Source organism: Capsicum annuum, chromosome 9, assembly GCF_002878395.1.
Source record: "Capsicum annuum cultivar UCD-10X-F1 chromosome 9, UCD10Xv1.1, whole genome shotgun sequence".
Lineage (NCBI taxonomy): Eukaryota > Viridiplantae > Streptophyta > Magnoliopsida > Solanales > Solanaceae > Capsicum > Capsicum annuum.
Window position 1 is genome coordinate 7,093,314 of NC_061119.1, and position 23,863 is coordinate 7,117,176.

Consider the following 23,863-nt stretch of genomic DNA (forward strand, 5'->3'; position numbering starts at 1 on the left):
CCATCAAATTCCTAATTTGAGGTATGTGGTGTTTTCCTAAAATCTCATGGGCATAGAAATCTTCTTTTAATTATGCAAAGGATTTAGAAATCATGATTTTAAGAAAAGGGTTTTGGATTTATGAATACATTCATGCTTTAGAAGCCTTGATGATATTGTTTTGGTCTTTAGGCCTTCCCCCGAAGTGATTTGAAATCTTATACGTATGTATGTGTTTTAAGTTGATATTTGAATTGAGAGCATGACTCACAAGAAATCCCTCTCTTGATATGATTTTCCTCATTTGTCATATGATATGGATTATTTTGAAAAGCATGATACGAAATGTCTTGATTTATACTATGACTTGAATATGATTTTGGAATCAAAAGAGAGGGTTGTGCATGTTGATAAATGTTGAATATACATATAATGAAAGAGTGCATGGTTTTGCCAAAAGTACATGACCTCCATATGTTTGTAGAATTCTTGCATAGTTTTGATTTATGTTTCGGAACATGAAAGCTCTTAAACTATTTGTATGTTTGGGTGGTCTGAATTGAGTTTTTGATAAAAAAAAATCATGCATGATGTATTATGGCTCAGAAATAGGACTTGAAAGTCTTGGTGTGACGACATCAACTCACATAATGCCATGTTAATTCAGTATAGAATAGAATGCATGTTTAAAATCAGATTTTCAAATTTTGAAATTAGAATGATGCATGTTTCGAAATAGGCTAAAATTGGGCATAAAGAGAGTTTAGGTGGTTCCCCGAATAAGGCATGAATTCAGACAACTCATTGCTCGAAATCGTGTTTTGCCGATAGGGGTATATTATTATATGCTGGCGACGATCCTGTGGCATAGTAGATTCAGAGACTCCAACCCTTGTGGCAAACTTGGGTTGGGGGCTTCCCCGCCGAGTCAATGGATAGCCCGTGGAATATTAAACTTGTAGGAGAGTGCCACCTAACTTAGAAGTAATACAAAGAATAGATTGCATTGACAGAAAGGCTTTATGTTGTCAAAAATGGCCATATGTTTTGAAATTATATCTTTCACGATGTTTATGACTTGCTCTAAATTATTTTGTTTATATACAAGCTTTATTTTGTATTTCTTCGCGTACCAGTACATCTGTATTGACCCCCTTCCTCCCAGGTTCTGAGGCACAATCTAGGGGTCCTGATAAGTAGTAGATTTCTTCAGACAGAAGAGCAGAGTTCAGTTGGTAAGCCTTCTATATTTCAGATTGCCTATTTATTTTAAGACATTTATCATTAGTCAGTGTTTTGGTCTACTAGTCTACTGGGGGCCTTGTCCCAGTTTTTAGAAAGTTGTTATTTGAACATGTAGTAGAGATTTCGCAAACGGTTTTCAGATATTGTTAGATGGTTTTGGATTGCCCTTTTCAATTGTTGAATTAATATTGACTTATGACCATGATTCCGTTCCAGTTTGTATTTTTTGCATTTCCTATTTGTACATGAATAGTGTATATGATTATAAGTTAGAAGGGCTCTCGGACCTTCATGGTTCGGGATGTCCGTCACGGTTAGAGCCCCGGTTCGGGTCGTGACAATTAGACTGCATAAGCATTACTCCGTTTGACACCAAATGGTGCAAGCCAGTCTTCCAGAGTTGAATTAAGCTATTCAGCATAGTTAACAGTTTATCCTCCGAAGGGTTGAAACTTTTCCTGCTCAAAGTTTGTTCTTCAATTAAAGTTCCGTTTCCAGATGTACGATAGAGAATCAAACACTTCAAATGGTAAATCGTCGATCAGATTTTCAAGAATGAAACCATAAGCACCCACAAGAATATACATTCAAGTGTAGAGACATTCTTGAAGTATGACACCTAGAAATACAACAACATACCTAGTGTGATACGGTAATCCCACAAGTGGAGTTTGGGAAGGCTAGGATGTACCCAAACCTTACCCAACCTTTGTGAAATAGAGAAGTTGTTTCCGATAGACCCTTGAGACGACGATGAATAATCAAAACATGCTATGACACCTAGAAGTGAGACAAATAAAGCATTTCATTTCTCCTATTCTTCTATTTGTTCTCACCATTTTCCATTTCAAGTAAAATTAACTACTTTAATCAATAACATTAATTTTTGTTTAAACAGCACCGTAAAAAGCAGTAGATAGTGATACAACCTTTGTTGAAGTTCATTATTTTGTCATGGTTTCTTCCCTCCTATTATTTTCTTCTCCTATTATTTTCTCCTATTATTTTCTTGAGCATTAGAACAGTCTCTCTATCTCCCAAGGTATGTGTAAGATCCGCATACACCCCTCTCTAAAACCCACTTGTGGAATTGCAATAGGTATGTTGTTTATCTCTCTTTAGATTCAAGAACACAGTGTCCGCAACACACTCCCCACTACTTCAAATTCGCGACATAGAAAGCTCACTATAGGAGTTCTAACGCTTCCTACCATAGAGGACTTCAGCTATAATTAAGGTTGCCATTCCTCCACACCCTTCACTAGATGTGATGTAAATGCATTCTGTAGCATCATAATGCTTCTGATAATCGCATCTGGCAGCATATATACTACATCCATTTAAAGAAAATCGTAACAACATACAAAGTGAAATCCTAAATTGGAGTCTAGGGAGGGTAGAGTGTATGCAAACCTTACCACTAGCGCATGGAGGACACTCGTCAGAAAACGACAGTGAAGCAAACATAGCTAATTAACCTCAAATTTTCAAAGATTATGGTGACAGTAAAATTTAGCAGATATTCGACAACAGAATGACATCTCCAAAGATAATCACCTAGGAAGCAGAACAAACAAAATTCAGAAACATTAGGTATAATAGTCACATAATTTCACCTTGTACCAAAATTGTTCATCAACAGCAACCCAGTCAACTACAGTTTATGCTGGTTTCCCATACAAAATTACAAGTCACTTGAATCTGGTATTTAAAATTCCTTCATTGCATATCCCTCGTGGAATTACTTGGACCTACCATTCAGCGGCCTATTCACTTCAGATCTCCTGATTTTCTCTTTTTCGATGATTTTCGCTTTTTTGATAAGAAGCTCTCTTTGGCTTCGGCTATAGCTCTCATCGTTGGATCCTCACAAAGTTCCCCATTAAAAAAGCTTTGATCCCGTCTATGGCTTTCGACCTGCACGAGCAACATAATATTATCATCACATGAAAAATTTGTATCACTGTGATTAAATGAAATAATAGCCAAGAGCACCAAAGTAACTAATCCAAGATATTCATAATATGAATTTAAACCCATAGGCGTCATGAATTATTCACAGAACTAGTTCTAAATCCCCTCAAAGATTTTAGCAGACAGATAAATAACAAGGTTATACAGTTAATAAAGTAAACTAACAGCATGCATTTACAAACTGATTACAGCACCCTTCAAAGTTAACTTTAGACATTTGGGAGACAACCTCTTTATCTGAAATTGAGGCACGCCACAAAGTGATCTTCCCATCAGAATCGCCAGTTGCAAGAATTTCCGTTTTCTTACCAATAGCAAGTGTACACCCCAGTGCCCGGCTTTCCTAAAGAGAAAACAGTCAATACAGTTATATTGAAGTCACGCAACCGTAGCAGTGCTCAAGAACCAAATTAACTGTTCAATATTTAAATTAAAAATTCTAAACATGATCACCATAGCATGTTCATTGCTATATATTGCGGTAGAGTCCAAGTAGAGATCTAAATCCTCATCGGATCTAATTGTCCACAATTTTATCATATGTAAACCTGAAGGAGTGACAAGTCATATCTTTTAGCAAGGTAGTCATTTAGAAACACAAAAAAAAAAAAAACTCAACAAAATGAAGCTAGAATGGTTTCTTCACATTACCCCAGGAAATACATTGGGTTCCACCACTCAGAAAATAAGCTTTCAGCATACCATCGTGTCGATATGACACTAGACCTTGTCCACTAGGTATGGAATTTATGCGTATCGTCCCATCACTACAAGCTGTTAGCACGAGTTTATCAACAGGAGAAAACTCCAAAGACTGTATCTTGTGGCCTTTGGAAAGACCTAGTTTCAGTTCACCCACTAAGTCTAGGTGTGGAAGTGTCCAAATGCGGGCAGTGCGATCCTAGATACAAGCAACAAAAAATGCAAATTAGTCCCTTTGGCAGCGTTATATGCCAAGATTTTTTATTTTTTGAAATTGAACTTATTTATGCCAAAGATTTAATATAAGAGATTTCAATGTTTCGAACCTGTGAACCGCTGCAAACAAGATCATCATCTGGTGCTACTGCTAAAACAAGAATATCCTCTCTATGTGTTGTTTTTACATCTTTTGCTGGTTCCAGAAATGTAAGTTCTCCATTGTTGTCGAAGACATCATCATTCACATTCCATACCTTTAAAGTACGGTCACTGAAAGAATGGCATAGGCTTTTACTCTTCGAAATTCCCCTTTAAATAGGACACAATATGCTAGCATATATATCTTGGTTTCAAGACAGTAACAAGTTTATGAATATTGGTGCCTAGAACAAAAAGGTACATATAAAAACAAATTTGGAACAAGATATTGAAAATACAAGCAAAACTTACCATACATTATCAGAGAAGGAAGTTATACTATTTGGATATAACAATAAAAGGTGTGTATATTTTTATATCAGATCCTAATGGATTAATTAATTAATAAGCAACACAGAACATCTTTCAACAATCTAGTCACCTAGTCCAGTTAAATTAGGGAATTGAAACAAGGATTCAATGAACCTAAATAATAAACTCAAAACTTGTGTCCCTTGTTAAACAATCGAACATTAGAACATCATCAAATTCAAAATCTAGAACTTATGCATCAATTACTGGAACAACGATCCCAATAAATCCGTTCACATACCTTCCACCACTCACGAAAAAATTCCTTTTTTTCTTTGAGAAAGCAACAGCACGAACAGCTCGCGTGTGACGTAAACCTACGGCAACACAGGCATCGCTACTGAAATCCCACACCCCGACCTATAGAAACACCAAATTAAGTAAAGCAGAAAAAATTGGTTAAAACCTTAAATAGTGAAGTTAAAAATAAAGAAATATGACAACTTACGTTGTTGTTGTTGTTGTTGCTTCCTGTGACAATGAGTTCTCGTCCAGAACTGTGTATACAAGTATCAAGACATAGAACATTGTCCACCGGCCCAGGCAATATATTCACACACGACATTGATTTAACATCGTACACTCGTACCTGTATATTTATATGTATATATCAAATGAAAGGCTAAGTGATGAGCTTGGTTGTATGTTGAATTACTTATCCACAGGACTTAGGATCAAATCCCATTTAATACATTTTTTTTAGTGGTGTACCCATATTCTACAAATCCTAGATTAGCCACTGTATGTTAACATGAGAGAATCTATTTGGTACTTATTTATTGATATTTATTGAAAATGCATATAATTATAACAAATTATAAAGCAGAATTCATTACATTACTCAATAGTTCCCAGAAAGCATCAAGGAGTACCTGCATTACACTTGTTGCTGCGGAAAGATAATGGTCATCGTCACCCAAAAATTTCATATCTAAAATCCTGGTGGGGTGCCTTACAAGCCTCTTCTTAAGAGATAGACTCGTACCACCATTAGATTTCACCGGATAGTAAAGAAAAAATTGCCCGTCTGCTGTAATACAAAGTAGATCTTGACTTTCGGGCAAAAGTAAAGCAGATATAAAGCCCCTCTTTGAATGTTCATCATCAGAGCTGGTGGAGTCTTTATCGTCAAATATTTTTCTGTTAACCTCTTCATCGTTAGAGCTGATGGGGATATCGGAAATTCTCTGCTCAAAAGCACAAGTGTCCCTGTTACACAATAAGATATCAGATTTAGCAAGCTACCGCATTATAGGAGGATTCAAGCCAAAACAGAGAATGTTTGAGAAATTATGAGTTCCTCGTCACACCACTAATATAGGCAACTATTTTGATTCACCGATGCTCCTCCCTCTTTTGATTTCAAAATAGATCTCTTCAAGTTTATCGATCAAAAGTAATGGATGCCTTAAATAGCTTCTACTTTCATAAATTCTAAGAATTTTATATTGAATGCCCATTCTAAACCCTCCATCTCTCATTGTCTCTCCCTCAATTTAGATAATCAAACTAAACCACCCCAAAGTTATTCTCAAGATCTATACAAACTATGCATCTTCTCTTCTTTTTGAGAAAGAAAACTATGCCCCTTTTCACTGCCTAATGTTGATTTTAAGGTCATGATGTCACACAGAAATGCAAGAATTGCATGACTGAAGTGTCTGATACATATTAAACTTTTAAACTATAAGCATGATAATGGATAAGTTATTTATAAAACATGATTTCCAGAAAGTATATCACATGAGTAGCAAGTGGAAAGCTCTAGTCACTGCATTAGAAATCAACAAGAAACTGAGAAGACTTAGAAGACGACAGATCAAAGAAACTGAGGTAATTAAAGGAATTAATCAAGTACCTCTCCGAACTCCACATCTGTACCAACCCGAGTTTACCAACAGTGATGAACTTAGTTGATGGTACTTCCTGCGGGTGTTCTGATGAAGCTAGGCATGCAACAAAAGGAGACTCTGGATCAATTATACACACAGCTTCAATTGACTCATGTGGTGATATGGTTTTCAGGCATTTGTAGTCATGCAAGTCATGCAATTTTACAACCTGTTTGACAAAGCATGGAAAAAGACCAGGATATATAGATGATCATTGACTTCACAAAAAAAATTGTTGAGCATACAGCTTCACAAGTAACTCCCAACCTAGACCAAAAAAGAAGAAACTAAATTCATTTATAGCAATCTCTGACGAGCGGTCAGGAGGTGGAATTCTTTTGTAAAGATAGTTAAAAGCTCTGTATTAGTTTATACATTGCACTAATTCAAGCTACTACTTTGTTAGATTCTTGGAGTTATCTTTATGATTTATGACCTTAGTAGCAATAATTTCCACAGCCTACCCCTACCCCGGCCAGTCAAACATAAATAAAGTGAGAGAAAAAGATAAGAACATACCTTGTCTTTCCCTGCAGTGATCAACGTCCATCCATCAGCGGATATTGCCATGGAAGTGATGGTTAATCGATGAATCTCTAGTTTTTCGATGAAAGACGCCTCTGACAGATCCACCACATCAAATACACTTACTGAACCATCATCATCACCGCAGAATAACTAGACAGTTACAAAACTAATGAGAATAAGGGAAGCCCAGAAAGGACCAAGAAATTGGCGGTTAGTGTTGATCTGGTTTCGCCAGCTGGCTGAAAAATCAGATACAATTCATGATATTGACAAGGAAGGAAGGAAGGTAGCTGACTGACAGATTGATTATTCTGGAGGGACAATAGTGAGAGCAAATTTCTTTAAAGAGTCATGTCACCTTCTCGCAATAGTAATGGTGGCCGATATTACTAATTCTGTATCACTTGTACTAAAGTAGAGTTTATGTTTTTGATTCATTTGTTCTTGCTATTGTTCTAAAATGTTTGTGCTTTTTTCGTAAGTATTACCTTTGACAGAATACTTACTTTCATTAAGTCTTTAGACATTAATCTATGATATGAACTGATAATTAGATAGCACCTACACGGCATTGTTCAGTTCTAGTGGGTATAACATATCATTTCATCTTTTTTGGCAGCAATATTCAAAACAGCTTGAGCAAACTAGGGATCCAGATCTCACCTGCACCCGATGAGGATGAAATATAAAGCTGGTGATAGCGTGCTTCTTCTTTAAAAACACCCTGACATTACATCTGTCGGGATAGAAACGCAATAAGACAAGATGGCCGTAATCCGTTGCTGCTGCCCCCCATTTACCTGATGCTTCAGAAACCATCCTCGTCACAGGCTTTTTAATGCACTGTAAAAGTCACATTTATCAGATTTCAAAGCTTGAAGTTCAACACGGATCTTTTATTATGGTTCAATGATTTAACCTACATCTTGGGGGTAGGGTGTGCATGGAACCCCGTACAAGGTGGTAAAGGGGTTGCCCACACCCACAAAGGGTAAAAACATCAACAACGACAACAATCAAAAAAAGAAAGAAAAGCCCCATCAGTGTATATGCTGTCCTTACCCTTACTAAGTAGAGAGGTGGTTTTCAATAACCCTAGGGCCACCCACACCCACAAAGTAGAGAGTTATTTCCAATAAACCTCGGTTCACTAACACCCACAGAAAGAGGTTGTTTCCAATAGACCCTCTACCTGGTAGCAGAAACAACAACAACAATCAAAAAACGAAAAAAAACAAAAAAGAAAGAAAAAGCCCCATCAGTGTATATGCTGTCCTTACCCCTACTAAGTAGAGAGGTGGTTTTCAATAACATTAGGGCCACCCACACCCACAAAGTAGAGAGGTTGTTTTCAATAAACCCTAGGTTCACTAACACCCATAGAAAGAGGTTGTTTCCAATAGACCCTCGGCCCGGTAGCAGCAACAACAACATCCAACACAAAGAAGTTGACGATAATAGATATGCCTTTATCTTGGACCATCGAAGTGTTTTGGAGTGAAGTTCCCAAGCACAAATGTTTTTCCGACCAGCAGCATACACCAAATCATTGTTAGGAGAAAGAGCCAGAGCTGTAATTGGTCCATCATTGCCCTTTAGTATCGGTGGGTTTTCAGGAACGAACGATTCTAAGTCGACAATCCTAACGTCTTCACCATCTGCCCATGTCATAAACAATCCATTAGACGCCACCGCACGAGGCCCTCTTGTGTTGTAGAAGATTTCCTCCACAGAATTCACAAGCTCATAACCACTCTTCATGTAATCTGTTTCCTCCTTAAGATTCTCCTCCTCTGTTATCGCGAAATCCTCCTTCAGCATGAAGAAATCCTTCTCCTCCATCGCGAAATTCTTCTTCTTCGCGCGATTCTTTTTCTTCTTCGTGTAATTCTTCGTCCCCTTCATTACGTAATTCTTCATCCCCTTCATTACGTAATTCTTTTTCTTCACCATTCTCGCTTTACCAACAATACAGATCTCCAACAATGCAAATGAGATGACAGTAGTGTAACAAGAGTGATACTACCTGAGCTAAGACAGAAAATTTCTGACACTTTTCCATTTCCACTCAACGCATATAACAACTCCTGAGTATAATTAGAAAGTGACGCGTGTCCTCTTTTATTACCAGAATAGGACCAGCAATGAAACTAACTAACTATAAGGACGAAAAAAAAACTACAGAATTGCTCATTAATACTTAGAGGACTTAAAAATAACATTTCTAAACTTAAAAATTTAAATAACAATTAGACAATTAATTTAAATAACAATTGTGACAAGTAGTTAGTAGAGAAAAATTCAGTGTAGGGGTGATAAATAAGTTTAAAATTAAAATTGGTGATAACTTTGATCAACTCAAGTCAATTTTTTTTTAATTAGTGATTAAAGTAAATTAGGGTATAACATGTAATTTTTTTAACTTTTCAAAAGTCCTCCAAATTTCAAATTTTAGAATTCCCCCTCTTTTCTCATCTTTCAATCTTCTTTTATTCTTTCTCTTTAAATTTCTTACTCCCCATCTTTCTTTTCTTATTTTTTTCTTTCTCTCTAGATTTTCCTCTTCTTCCATCTTCTCTTCTTCTTTTTCTTTCTCTTTTCATTTAGTTCTTCTTCTTTTTATAATCTTGATGAACTATTTTTTAAAAAAAAAATGAGAAGTTTGAATAGAAAATTTTTTATTTCTTTTAAAAATGATAGAAGAAATAATTCAGTAAATTTAGCAACTACGAGAGTTACTTCAGCAACTACCATAATTGCTATAATAGTTACGATAATTGCTGCAACAACTACTATTAGTTGTTGTGTTACAACAATTATCGAAGTTGTTGCAGCAACTGTCGAAGTTGTTGTAGCAAACTATCGAAGTTGTTGCAGCAACTATTGAAGTTGCTACAGCAACTTCTATACTTAATTTCTGAAAAAAAAATGTGGCCGGAGGGGGAGCCACGAAAAAGTGATATTTATGGTAAAAAAAAAGGAGGTGGAGGTGTTGGTGGTGACGCCGAGTGAGAGGATGGCATTTGTTGTGGTATTGATAGCGACGGTGGTGGAGGAGAAAGAAAAAAATATAGGCGATAGTTATGTTGAGGGAGGAAAGAATGGTGAATCTCAAAGAGATGGCAATGGTAGTTAATATAAGAATAATCACAGATATGGACCTATGAGAGTGTGCATTGGACCCGAGACTTAATGTGTGCAATTGAAGAGCCAAAGAGGACCTAATGATGCACCAAAATTGTCCATACACTATACTTGGACTACACTTGATAGCGCCTCACATTTAAATATCTTTTGGTCATTTTAGTTTCTATTATGTAATACACTATATAAAGAACAATGTAGGGTTTCATTACTTAGTTTTTTGATGATATTTGTAAGTCTTGTATAACTTTTGAAACACCAAGTCCTCTCTCCTTTGAGGCAAAATTGAAACTAAGTCAAGAGCTAGTGTAGATTCACTAGTGATTGAGTATTGCTTTGGAACATTGGTGCTTGAGTAGTGGACTCCCCTCTTGTGTAATTGTAAGAGATTATGGTCTATACACTCATTTGTCAATCTATTTATCCTTTAATATGTAGCATTTCATTTCTTGTTCTTGTGTTGTGTTCTTGTGCCATTTTTAGTGTCTTATTTTTATGGACTGTTTTGTTATGCCTTGTGGCTGTTTTGTGTGTTCTTTGGACCGTTTGGTATCATTTGGTATCAGAGATAAGGTTGGTTTTGTTCCTACACTACCAATCTTATGCTCTCTTAGTCGAAAAATTTTAAATAAAAAAAGTTGAAGGTTCTTAGCTGAGTCATCCTTGTTGTCGTTGTTGTGTTTGGCCGAGAAAAGTGTATATAACTAGGTGTGACAAGATTTGAGTTCTTGACAAGTTGTTGTTGAAGGTTGAATGGCTAGAGAGTTGTTGTTTTTATTGTTCTTGAAGTGGTGTTCAACAAAAGGTGTTGTTCGATTTTTGAAAGAGAAAAGATAAAGAAGACTTTGTGTTTGTTTGGGAAACAATTTCAAGACAACACCAAAGTGGAAAAAGAAAAAGAGGTGTTCAAAAAGTATAGTTACCAAAAAGGAGTAACAAAACCTTTCAAGGTGCAAAGAAGCAAAACCTTTCAAGTAACAAAAACTTTCAAGGTTCAAAAAGAATAGACAAAAGAGGAAAAAGCCAACCACCCTTTAAAAAGGTATTTTGCCCAAAAGGTGCAAAGAAATTCAACCTATTTTGAATGTGGAAAAGGCTCCAAAACTTCTGTCTTTCCCCTCCAAAACCGAATTCACTCTTCCACAAGTTGGAAAAACAGTAAATTTTTCAAATTCCACAACCATTCTAAGGCTGCCACGTCACTATACGCAACCAATAAAAAGCTTCTACGTCACCCCTTTGTACAACTAACTTGTTTTCTGTTTTGTAGGTTACCTCTTGGCCATAGTGGAAGCCATTTTGGACCACATTGATGCTATTTCCCGAGACATGGCTAAGGTGAATGTGGACCTTGAAAAATTTAGCTTAGATATGTCTACTATACTTGAGAGGTTGGAATGAGTGGAGAGTCAAAGGAACTCTCATATTTCTACTCCCAAACTTTACCTCAAACGATCAATCCTCAAAGACCACCACCAAGTGACATAAACATAAGCCAAGACACCAAATGCCCTCTAACCTGAGACCTAAATAGGTCTGTTCCCCCTCAATTTAATCAAGTCCAACAAGAAGGACTTGGAAGTCAATTTCCTCTCATACAAGCTCCACAACCGAAGATCCACGTTACCAAAATAATCTTCTCAACTGAAACTCCACTTTCCCAAAACCGATATGTCCATATAGAGGAGTATGATATAAAGTAACATGAGGGAAATGGAGTCTACGATGATGCTTATATGATAGAAGGGAAGTTGAGAGAAAGACGTAGGGAACCACAAGGAACCCACCACCAAGAAAAGAGGTGGGATATGTTTCGGATGAGATTGGAGACAAGGATCAAGATGGAGAGGAAGTCGAGGTTCAAAATGAAGATATTTCCCGAGACTTGTGTAATTGAGCTCTCGAGCTCCCAATGTATTTGTGTGGACTATTTTGAGTAGGTTTCATTTGAAGTGGCCAATTAAATGAGGTGAACCCGTGAATTTGTGGATAAATTCCTTTCAAAATGGAGAGTATGATACAAGAATAATCACGGATATAGACCTATGAGAGTGTGTGTTGGACCCAAAACTTGGTATATGCAATTGAAGATCCAAAGAGGACCTAATAAAGCACCAAAACCATCCGTACACTACACTTGGACTACACTTGATGGGTGCTTCACACTTAAGTGCCTTTTGGTCATTTTAGTTTCTATTATGTAATATACTATCTAAAAAACAATGTAGGGTTTCATTACTTAATTTTTTGATGATATTTGTAAGTCTTGTAAGACTTTTGAAACACCAAGTCCTCTTTTCTTTGAGGAAAATCCAAAACTAGGTCTAGAGCTAGTGTGGATTCACTAGTGATTGAGTATTGCTTGGAGACATTGGTGCCTAAGTGGTGGACTCCCCTCTTGTGTCATTGTAAGAGATTGGTGATAGTTTGTGTAGGTTGTAAGGGTCCTTAGGTTTAACATATCTTAGGGTCTATACACTCCTTCGTCAATCTATTTATCCTTTAATATATAACATTTCATTTCTTGTTCTTGTGTTGTGTTCTTGTACCGTTTTTAGTGTCTTGTTATTGTAGACTATTTTGTGATGTCTTGTGGCTGTTTTGTTTGTTCTTTGGACCGTCTGGTATCGGATTTAAGGCTGATTATATTCCTACACTACCAATCTTGGGCTCTCTTAATGTAATACCCCGATCGTTTCTTAAGCCTAAATTTGTCTTTTGAGTGAATATGGATAACTTCCAAAGTAATTATTGTTTATATCATGGTGTATTTCCCTAAATTCCACTAACTATCATGTGTAGAATTGGATAAGCTTTTCATCGACATAAGATTCACCTGAATCGGACACCCGATGGGGGAGTTAGAGCCATTTTGTAATACCCCGAGACTCTAACTAATACTTCAACCATGAATCAAGCTCATGATAAATAAATTATAGTGCTTTGGTTGTTTTCTAATCAAGGGTGATTTGTATTAAGGCCTCAAAGATGTCCTAGCGATTAGGTGAATCAAAACATTCCTTACCGATTGAATTCTTGGGAAGGATTTTTTCATATCCAACTTCAAATGATCACATATCTCGTTATAATACTAATCATTGATCCCATGACCTACCAAAATATACATAATTGAATTTGCTATCCAACAATACCAATTTCTTTAAAATCTGATATCGGAGTAAAGAGTTATGCTTATTTTACTCCAGCGTATAAGCATGCAAAACTCCGTGACGACCTTTTGTGATGACTTGTCACAAGCCTGACGGCTTATCACAAAATGTCGTCACCTTAAGGCATAAAGTCACAAAATCCAACCTTTTGTGATGACATTTTGTGACGGCTTATCACAAATTTGACGGCTTGTCACAAAATGTCGTCAACCTTAAGCTGAAATTCATAAAATCCACCCTTTTTGTGACGACAATTCGTGACGGCCTATCACGGGCCTAACGGCTTGTCACGAATGTCGTCAACTATTATTTTTTCAGCAATTAAGGGACATTTTTGCAAGGGCATTTTGGTCATTTCCGCCCATTTTGGTCCTATATATATATATATCCAAGTAGAGAAGAGAAGTTCATTTTCTATCATTTCTCTTTCAAAAAAGATCTAGAACTAGGGTTTCTTTCAAAATCCTAAATCAAATCTTCTAGAAGAAAATTTAAGAACCTTCCAAAGATTTCGCCAAGTTGTTCAAGAATCAAGTTCTCTAAGTCAAAGGGATCAAGAACTTAGCTCAAAATTGTGAAGAAGAGTTTCCAATCAAGCTTGCTCATCTTAAAATCATAATCCAAGGTATGTGGGGTTTGAACAAGAACACTTCTTTCGTTCTTGTTCCCAAAGATTTTGATTTCTACTATTGAAATTCATGATTTTGCAAAGTGGATTTACACTCAAATTACTTTATTAATGATTTATGATATTTGAGCTATTCAAGATTGATACACATGACTATTTCATCGTTTTATTTCATAAATTGAGAACTTATGCCATGAGTTGAATACTGTTATTTTGAGTTGATAATTTTTGAATGATTTGAGATAAGAGTCATGATGTTTCCTTGAAGCTTTTGATATTTTAAATGATTTGATAAGCAAATGTACTTGATGTTGAGAAAGATTGTTTTGATTTTGAGTCGAGTTAGGAATCCACAATTGTATATTATTTACCGATGAGATATATTTATGTTTTTGTCTTTATGATAGACTCATGATTTGATATTGATTAAGGTGGATTTCCTAACACGTTCTGAGCTTGTGTTTGGGAGTAGTATTTAGCACCGAGCGGGAAATATGGTATTCCCCTGAAACTACGTGCCACCATAGGATTGATATTGATAATTGTAGGCCAGAGGCCGAGTATGAGATTGTGATCACTAAATTTAGGTTGTACTCTCTGACAAGAGTACGACGCTCCCGCCAATATGGAGTTGTCTCCTTAGGAGGGAAAAACGTTTGACTCCATATAGCTCACATGGTGTATGTCGGTTATAAGAACCTACCAAGTCCATAAGGGTTCAAGTTTTATGAGTTACCAAGTCACTCTAAGTCATGAGATAAAGAGTTTGAGTTGAGTATAATGATTTATGAGATATATAATGCTTGCATTACTATTGATGATTTACAAGGAATATATTTTAGTTAATTCAAGCAAAGAAAGTCGTTATCGTCAGCTTGCATGATTTTTGTAATCATTTATGATATTATTTATAATGTTGCATTGCACTCCCACATACTCAGTACATTCCTTAAAGTACTGATCTCCATATATTTCTATGTGCTACAGTGTCTTATAATGTAGGTACAAATTGTAGCGCAGATACCACATTTAGTCAGTCCGCCGCTCCCAGTTAGCAGGTGACGAGTCCTCTTGATTCGAGGGCTTGAGTTGGTTATACAGTTGCTGATTTTATATATATTTAAGCATTTTATCTAGTTGGTTATGAGTTATGCCAGTAGGAGGATTAGCTTGGGGTCACTTGTGCCCTAAGAACCGTGTGACGTCTTGGGACCCAATTTTGGAGCGTTACAAACTTGGTATCAGAGCATAAAGTTCAAATGTCCTAGGGTGTCTAGGAAGCCGTGTCTAGTAGAGTCTTGTTTAACGGTACAGAGATGTCTGTACTTTTCTTCGAGAGGCTACAAGACATTTAGAAAAGGTCTCCATTCTTTCATGTCTTAGATCGTGCTATAGAAAGGTTCTTTGAGAAACTTATGCAGATTCCCATCTTCCTCTATTTAGGGCATCCCCTCCTTATTTTTGAGGTATTAGAGACAGTCAAGCTCAACTCTTTGCAGATAGTACTTTCTTAATCAGTCTCCATAGATAGTTACGAAGTTTTAAATGAGCTAGAAAGTATCCTATTAGTGTCTTATCATGCCTTGCTTATGAATCGCGAAATAAGCCCAAGTTAGTTGCACTTCCAGATTCCTTCTCAGAATCCATAATGATAATCTATACTTCTTTATCTATGTACTATTCTTGAGGTAATATGATCTGCAAGTTTAAATTTTCTTCCCTGACAATGCCCTTAGACTTGCAAGTGAGAAATTTCAGAAGTCTTACAAAGCGGCCTGAGAAGAGCTTACCAACGTGTTATAAGTTTCCTAAGTTCAATATTATGCCCTCTCCCTTATGATTCATTCAGTTAAGACAGAATAAGATGTGTATTCTTAGATTATCGAATATTGTATAGCGAGTTTCTACCTCTCGTAACCTTGTTATCATCGTGATGTTAGAAATGAAAGTCTAGTGAAGCCATGTGGGGCTCTTTCGATTTACTAGCATAATTACTTTTTTATCATTCTCAAATTCTCTTTCAAAATGCAAAATCAAAGACTAGTGAAGCCGAGTGAGGCCTATTTTGATTCACTAGCGGCTCTTTGTGTATCTTGTTTCCGCATGTTGGTTAGAACTTGGTTTAGAGGTATAGTGGCAAGAAAGGTGAAAAGTGTGATTTATTGGAAGTATGTATAGCCGAGCCTTTTGCATGTGATCGAGTTAGTGATGAAGTGATATTGTTCTTGTGTGTCAGCTCATGGAAGAAAGAGAAGGAGAAATTGGTGGAGGTAAATAATAGTTTTCTTAAGGTATTAAAAGAGTTGTTGATGGTGTCTTGCACAAGATAAGTTAGGTTATGTATGAGGATACTTAGTGGATGACTATTGTTAACTTAGGTACTCCTGAGATTGCAAGGGGAAGTTAAGTTGAGGCTTAGAAAGTTATGAACTACGTTAAGTTGTATATGAAGGATAGATAGTAATGATGGGTAGAAGGGGGGCATGTTGATGGATTATAAATGAGAGAGGCCATATGATTATGACCAATTATTGTTATTATGGGGTTTAAGTGGGCTAGTGTTTATTGGCGTTTTATTTTATAGTTTCCAAGTGAGAATTATATGTGTGAGGTGGAGTTGTAAGTTATGCTAAGCATTAGGCATTAAGCTTGGATGATTGGTGGCTATGAAGGTGGATGTGATGATTTCTTGGTTAATGGTGCTAGTTATAGAGAAGTGATCTAATGGGCTTGGACAGTGTATGCAAGAGCTTGAGTCTGATCAACTTGTAATTAAGTTTGATTTTGTGTTCTTGGTGAGAAATCTTGGCCAAGGTGCTATGGGGCTGCTTTATTTTATAGGTTCATTGTATGTGGCGTAATTAGTAAGTGTCGTGGAGTTGATAGGTAGAGAAAGACTAGTTAGATAATGAATGATATTCCTAATAATTGAGTCAAGGAGTGTGATGGCTTTAGTCTAAGGGGGAGATAGTAGAACGAGTAACCAGGTTAGGTTATTAGGTTCTAGTAGGTGTGCCAGTAAGTTGTGGAAAAGCTATGAGAAGGGATACTGCTCGACCCATTTTATTTTAGTATTTTCAGTTATTCCAGTATTCATTCATGCTTTGCGTTTTGATTCCACGATCATGATTTATGTCCAGGCATGCCATAAAGAATCCTATCCTCATTTAGTTACCGAAATGTGGAGTTTCAGACCTTTCACCTCTTGGAATCACATTTCGTAGTTACGAATTCCCAATTTAGGTCATGCAATGCATGACTTATGTACTCAAGTTTTGTGACATGTTCAGTTCCAATGTTCAAGCGCTACTTTTAATGATTAGCAAAGAAAAAAGTTCAGATTTATATCGTGTATGTCCCTGATCTGTATTTCTTTGATGGGTTTATGATGTTAAATCCTCTATTCCTCGAGCCTCAGTTGAGTGTCAAGTTATTCATATCATCTATTCATGTGTCAGATCCTCACACTCTCATCTTTTAGTTATCTTTTCTTACCCAAGATAGTGGTGGTGAATAGTTGTTTAGTCGGGAGGGAGGAGATATTTCCTTATCAACGATAGAGGGTGGAATGCCTACTTTGGCTTGGCGGTAATGTGAAGTAAGATTGAGGCTAAGTCTTTGATACATGTTATAGTCAGTTGAAGTTTAATGTGTTATGATTGGGAAGATTGTGGTGTGTTCATTTTGTGTAATTCCATGAGTTGGAAGGAATATTGGAGTGAAGCGTTTGTGTAGGACTTGATTATCTAGGAGTATGTCATGTGTGCTTGAGGTGAGTGCATGAAAATTTTTTTTGATAAGAGGTGTGTAGGGTATGAAGATAGGCTTGAATGTCGTGTTTGTGTGTATGCAGATGGGTGCCTTGCGCATTAGTAAATGGCTAGTACTAGGTGGATTGGAGTTGTTGAAATGGTAATGAAAATTACTCTTGAAGTGAGAGGTTGTAAGAATGTAGATATGTGGGAGCTCATGATTCAAAATGGGGTTATGTGGAGAATCTTGTGGTTCTAGGTTAGGCATGAAGACGATGAGGGGGTTTGGTTTGAGGGGATATGAGTAGATGGAAGTATCGGTGTCATGTGAGGATTATAAGTTGAATCGATCAAGTATAGTATCAGAAGGGTATAGTATAGTCGAGAGAGTGTTTGAGAAGTGTGGTTGAGTTTGAGAGTTAGGAGTTGCCTTGCTTGAAGCTTAGTACTTTTATCCTGACTTATGATTCATAGGTTTAGGTTTCAAGTCATTGGATTATGGTAATTCTATGATCTCTGATTCAGATGTCTTGTTTAGATCTTGCCTAAAGTTCTTTGCTCCTTCAGACCATTAGAATTCCTTGGGAGAGAGTTAAAGAAATCCTCTACTTAAGTATGAGTATCTAGTATGATTCAGTTTGCATAGTTGGCAACCCAGTTTTTAACATTTGGCAGATAGATTTCTATGGTCTTCTATTATTTTGAACTAGTTTGGTCTTACCACTCGAAGTTTCATAAGTACGGGCAATCCGGTAAGTAGTTGCTCACACCCAAAATCTATGAATTCGGTTCAATGTGCGCATCAAGCATCAGTTTCATATTCGGATATATAATTGTGATTCAGTCTATAAGCATTCATTGAACTATCTTTTTTTTTCCTAGTATTCTAATCCAAACAATGTAATACCCATTGTGTAGTCTTATCCTTGTTTCTCATGACCTATGCCTGCATAAATTATCTCTTCGCCGTCTATGAGTACGATCTCACCCTTATCACATCAAGTGAATTCTAAACTCTCAGCATGAGCCCGCTCTTTAATATAAGAAGAAGGAAAATCAGCTCAAATTTAGTCGAGAATTACAGTTGTCCTCTATCTATTCTTTTCCAGTCTCGGATCCAGCGGTATAGCTATTCACATCATAAGTTTATACATTCAACGAAGTATTTCAAAGTTTAGAAAGATATAGATTCAGATTAGCAAGTTGTTTCAGCTGTGTGTCTTCAGTTTTCTCTGTATTCTTGGACAAACATCAACATCCGAGGACGAATGTTTCCAAGGGGGAGATATTGTAATACCCCGATCATTTCTTAAGCCTAAATCCATATTTTGAGTGAATATGGATGAATTCAAAAGTGATTGTTGTTTATATCATGTTGTATTTCCCTAAATTCCATTTTCTATCATGTGGATAATTGGATAAGCTTTCCATCGACATAAGATTCACCCGAATTGGACACCCGGTGAGGGAGTTAGAGCCATTTTGTAATACCCCGAGACTCAAACCAATAGTGCAACCATGAATCAAGATCATGAGAAATAAATTATAGTGCTTTGTTTGTTTTCTAATCAAGGGTGATGTGTATTAATGCTTCAAAGATGTCCAAGCGATTAGGTGAATCAAAACATTCCTTACCGATTGAATTCTTGAGAAGGATTTTTCCATATCCAAATTCAAATGATCATATATCTCGTTATACTACGAATCATTGAGCCCATGACCTACCAAAAGATATATAATTGAATTAGCTTTCAACGATACCAATTTCGTTAAAATCGGATATCGGAGCAAAGAGTTATACTTATTTTACTCCAGCGTATCAGCCTAGAAACTCCATGACCACCTCTTGTGACGACTTGTCACAAGCCTGACGGCTTGTCACAAAATATCATCACCTTAAGGCAGAAAGTCACAAAATCCAAACTCTTGTGATGACATTTTGTGACGGCTTGTCAGAAAATATTTAAGCCGAAAATCATAAAATCCACCCTTTTTGTGACGACAATTCGTGATGGCCTATCACGGGTCTGACGACTTGTTACGGATGTCGCCAGCTATTTTTTTCCCAGCAATTAAGGGACATTTTTGCAAAGGGCATTTTGGTTAGTTCCGCTCATTTTGGTCCTATATATATACATATCCAAGTAGAGAAGAGAAGTTCATTTTCTCTCATTTCTCTTCCAAGAAAGATCTAGAACTAGGGTTTCTTCCAAAATCTTAAATCAAATATTCTACAAGAAAATTCAAGAATCTTCCAAAGAATTCACCAAGTTTTTGCAGAATCAAGTTCTCCAAGTCAAAGGCAACAAAAACTTAGCTCAAAAATGTGAAGAAGAGTTTCCAATCAAGCTTGCTCATTTTAAAATCATAATCCAAGGTATGTGGGGTTTGAACAAGAATACTTCTTTCATCTTGTGCCCAAAGTTTAATTTCTACTATTGAAATTCATGATTTTGCAAAGTGGGTTTACACCCAACTTACTTTATTATTGATTTATAATATTTGAGCTATTAAAGATTGATACACATGACTATTTTATCATTTTATTTCTTAAATTGAGAACTTATGCCATGATTTGATTATTGTTATTATGAGTTGATGATTTCCGAATGATTTGAGATAAGAGTCATGATTTAAGCTTTTCTATGAGAAGTTTGATTATTGAATATATATATATATATATATATCGATATTGAGCTTGAGAGTCAAGAATGAGTCCTATGATGTTTCCTTGAAGCTTTTGATATTTGAAATGATTTGATAAGCAAATATACTTGATGTTGAGAAAGATTGTTTAGATTTTGAGTCGAGTTGGGAATCCACAGTTGTATATGATTTACCAATGAGATATATTTATGTTTTGGTCTTTATGATAGACCCATGAGTTGATATTGATTAAGGTGGATTTCCTAACACATTCTGAGCTTGTGTTTAGGAGTAGAATTTAGCACCGAGCAGAAAATATGGTATTCCCGTGAAACTACGTGCCACCATAGGATTGATATTGATAATTGTAGGCCAGATGCCGAGTATGAGATTGTGATCACTAAATTTAGGTTGTACTCTCTGACAAGAGTATGACGCTCCCGCCAATATGGAGTTGTCTCCTTAGGAGGGGAAAACGTTTGACTCTATATAGCTCAGATGATTTATGTCAGTTATAAGAACCTCCCAGGTCCATAAGAGTTCAAGTTTCATGAGTTACCAAGTCACTCTAAGTTATGAGTTAAAGAGTTTGAGTTGAGTATAATGATTTATGAGATATATAATGCTTGCATTACTATTGATGATTTACAAGGAATATATTTTAGTTAATTCAAGCAAAGAAAGTCGTTATCGTCAGCTTGCATGATTTTTGTAATCATTTATGATATTATTTATAAGTTGCATTGCACTCCCACATACTCAGTACATTCCTTAAAGTACTGACCTCCATATATTTCTATGTGCTACAGTGTCTTATAATGTAGGTACAAATTGTAGCGCAGATACCACATTTAGTCATCCACCTCTCCCAGTTAGCAGGTGAGGAGTCCTCTTGATTCGAGGGCTTGAGTTGGTTATAGTTTGAGAAGTATTGTATTTTCTTATTTTAGTCATATTGAGCTTAGATAGTTGGTAGTCGTGACCCGGCTATCTAAAGTCAGTACCAGTAGAGGCTTCATAGACAGTCGCTAGAAGTTGATGTATTCAGTTTCAGTTTCATTTGGTAATAGTAGAGTTGTAACCTTGTAAAGTTAATGTTTATATTGATCAAGTTTAGATAAGTTCTATGTTTTTTCTGATTTTATATTGATTTAAGCATTTTATCCAGTTGCTTATGAGTTATGCCAGTAGGAGGTTAGCTTGGGGTCACTTGTGCCCCTAAGCACTGTGTGACGTCTCAGGACCCAATTTCAGGGCGTTACACTTGATCGAAAAATAAAAAAAATTGAAGTATTCTTGTTCTTGGCTGAGGCAACCTTGTTGTTGCTGTTATGTTTGACCAAGAAAAGTGTCTAGAACTAGGTGTGTTTTTGTTTGTCATAGAAGTTTATTGTGATAGCTTCTTGTTCACTAGCACTTATTAAGTCTAAGTCCAAGATTTGAGTTCTTGACAAGTTGTTGTTGACGGTTGGACGGCTTGAGAGTTGTTGTTTTTATTGTTCTTGAAGTGGCGTTCAGCAAAATGTGTTGTTTGATTTTTGAAAAAGAAAAGATAGATAAGATTTTGTGTTTGTCTCGGAAACACTTTCAAGACAACACCAAAGTGGAAAAATAAAAAGAGGTGTTCAAAAAGTATAGTTACCAAAAATGAGTAATAACACCTTTCAAGAATAGACAAAAGAGAAAAGAGCCAACCACCCTTCAAAAAGGTGTTTCGCCCAAAAGGTGAAAAGAAAATCTATTTTGAATGTGGAAAAGACTCCAAAACTTGTGTCTTTCTCCTCCAAAACCGAATTCACTCTTCCATGAGTTGGAAAAACACTAAATTTTTCAAATTTCACAACTATTCAAAGGTTGCCACATCAATATCATCAACCAGTCAAAGGCTGCCATATCACCCGTTTGTACAACTAACTTCTTTTCTATTTTTCTGATAACTTTTGGGCCATAATGGAAGCCATTTTGTCCCATCTTGATATTATTTCTTTGAGACATGGCTAAGTAGAATGCGAGCCTTGAAAAATTAGCTCAGATATGTCTACTATACTTGAGAGGTTGGAATGAATGAAGATTCGAAGGAACTCTCATATTTCTATTCCCTAAAATTTGCCTCAAATGATCATTCCTCCAAGACCACCACCAACTGACATAGACATAAGCCAAGCCACCAAATTCTTTCCAACCCGAGACCTAAATAGGTCAGTTCCCCCACAATTTGATCAAGTCCAACAAGAAGGACTTGGAAGCTAATTTTCTATCATCTAAGATCCACAACTAAAGCTCCACATTACCAAAACAATCCTCTAAACTGAAATTCCACTTCCCCAAAACCGATATGTCCATATAGAGGAGTATGGTAGAAAGGAACATGAGGGACATAGATTCTACAATGATACTTATATGATGGAAGGGAAGTTGATGGGAAGACATAGGGAACCACAAGGAACCCTCACCAATAAATGAGATGGGATATGTTTCGGATGAGATTGAAGACAAGGCTCAAGATGGAGAGAAAGCTGAGGTTCAAAATGAAGATGTTGGCAGAGACTTGTGCTATTGATATCTCGAGCTCCTAATATGTTTTTGTAGACTTTTTTTAGTAGTTTTATTTTGAAGTGGCCAATTGAACGAGTTGAATCCATGAATTTGTGGACAAATTCCTCTTAAGATGAGAGAATAATACAAGAATAATCCCGAATATGAACCTATGAGAATGGTCGTTGGACTCGAGATTTGGTGTGTGAAATTAAAGATCCAAATAGGACCTAATGATGCACCAAAACCATCCATACAGTACACTTGATGGGCGCCTCACACCTAAGGGCCTTTTGGTTATTTTAGCTTCTATTATGTAATACAGAATATAAAGAATAATGTAGGGTTTCATTACTCAATTTTTTTATGATATTTTTAAGTCTTGTATGACTTTTGAAACACCAAGTCCTCTTTCCTTTGAGGCAAAATAGAAACTAGGTTACGAGCTAGTGTGGATTCCCTAGTGATTGAGTACTTGGAAACATTGGTGCTTGTGTGGTGGACTCCCCTTTTGTGTCATTGTAAGAGATTATGATAGTTTTTGCAGGTTGTAAGGGTCCTTAGGTTTAACATATCTTAGGGTTCTTAGGGTCTATACACTTCTTTATCAATCTATTTATCCTTTAACATATAACATTTTGTTTCTTGTTCTTGTGCTGTGTTCTTATGCCTTTTTAGTGTCTTGTTGTTGTGGATTGTTTTGTGATATCTTGTGGATGTTTTGTGTGTTCTTTGGACTGTTTGGTATCAGTAGTGATAGTGATAGTGTAGGAAGAGAAGGTGGCAGCAGCGGCAGCAAATAGGGTGTAGAGGAGAAATGGTATAGGAATCTTTGTGTAAATAATAAAACTTGAGGGTTTTAAAATTAGTGTCATTAATACTAATCTTAAAATTGTCACCTCTACTCAATATTTAAGACTTGTATCACTTATTTTAGTT

At 36.3% G+C, this 23,863-nt stretch overlaps 2 protein-coding genes across 2 annotated transcripts; both read right to left on the bottom strand.

Moving 5' to 3' along the window:
• Positions 1 to 2,835: 2,835 nt before the first annotated feature.
• On the bottom strand, positions 2,836 to 8,230 carry LOC107853754 (transducin beta-like protein 3). Its single transcript, XM_047396053.1, has 12 exons — positions 8,112 to 8,230; positions 7,713 to 7,892; positions 7,041 to 7,199; positions 6,488 to 6,690; positions 5,502 to 5,838; positions 5,078 to 5,218; positions 4,871 to 4,989; positions 4,227 to 4,389; positions 3,850 to 4,099; positions 3,652 to 3,746; positions 3,428 to 3,541; positions 2,836 to 3,141 (listed from the first exon to the last, which is right to left on the bottom strand). The coding sequence occupies exons 2-12, from the start codon at positions 7,866 to 7,868 to the stop codon at positions 2,995 to 2,997; spliced, it is 1,884 nt and encodes a 627-aa protein (XP_047252009.1). The 5' UTR covers positions 7,869 to 7,892; positions 8,112 to 8,230; the 3' UTR covers positions 2,836 to 2,994.
• A 7-nt stretch (positions 8,231 to 8,237) lies between these two features.
• On the bottom strand, positions 8,238 to 9,002 carry LOC124886996. The gene has a single exon (XM_047396054.1). It carries the CDS (start codon positions 9,000 to 9,002, stop codon positions 8,238 to 8,240), a length of 765 nt encoding a protein of 254 aa, XP_047252010.1.
• Positions 9,003 to 23,863: the final 14,861 nt, after the last annotated feature.

Coding starts and splice junctions, on each gene's coding strand:
- LOC124886996 (XM_047396054.1), bottom strand. CDS start 9,002: ATGGTGAAGAAAAAGAATTACGTAATGAAGGGGATGAAGAATTACGTA.
- LOC107853754 (XM_047396053.1), bottom strand. CDS start 7,868: ATGGTTTCTGAAGCATCAGGTAAATGGGGGGCAGCAGCAACGGATTAC. Junction 5,839..6,487: donor CAGATGTGGAGTTCGGAGAG/GTACTTGATTAA, acceptor ATTGTGTAACAG/GGACACTTGTGCTTTTGAGC. Junction 5,219..5,501: donor CAGCAACAAGTGTAATGCAG/GTACTCCTTGAT, acceptor ATAAATATACAG/GTACGAGTGTACGATGTTAA.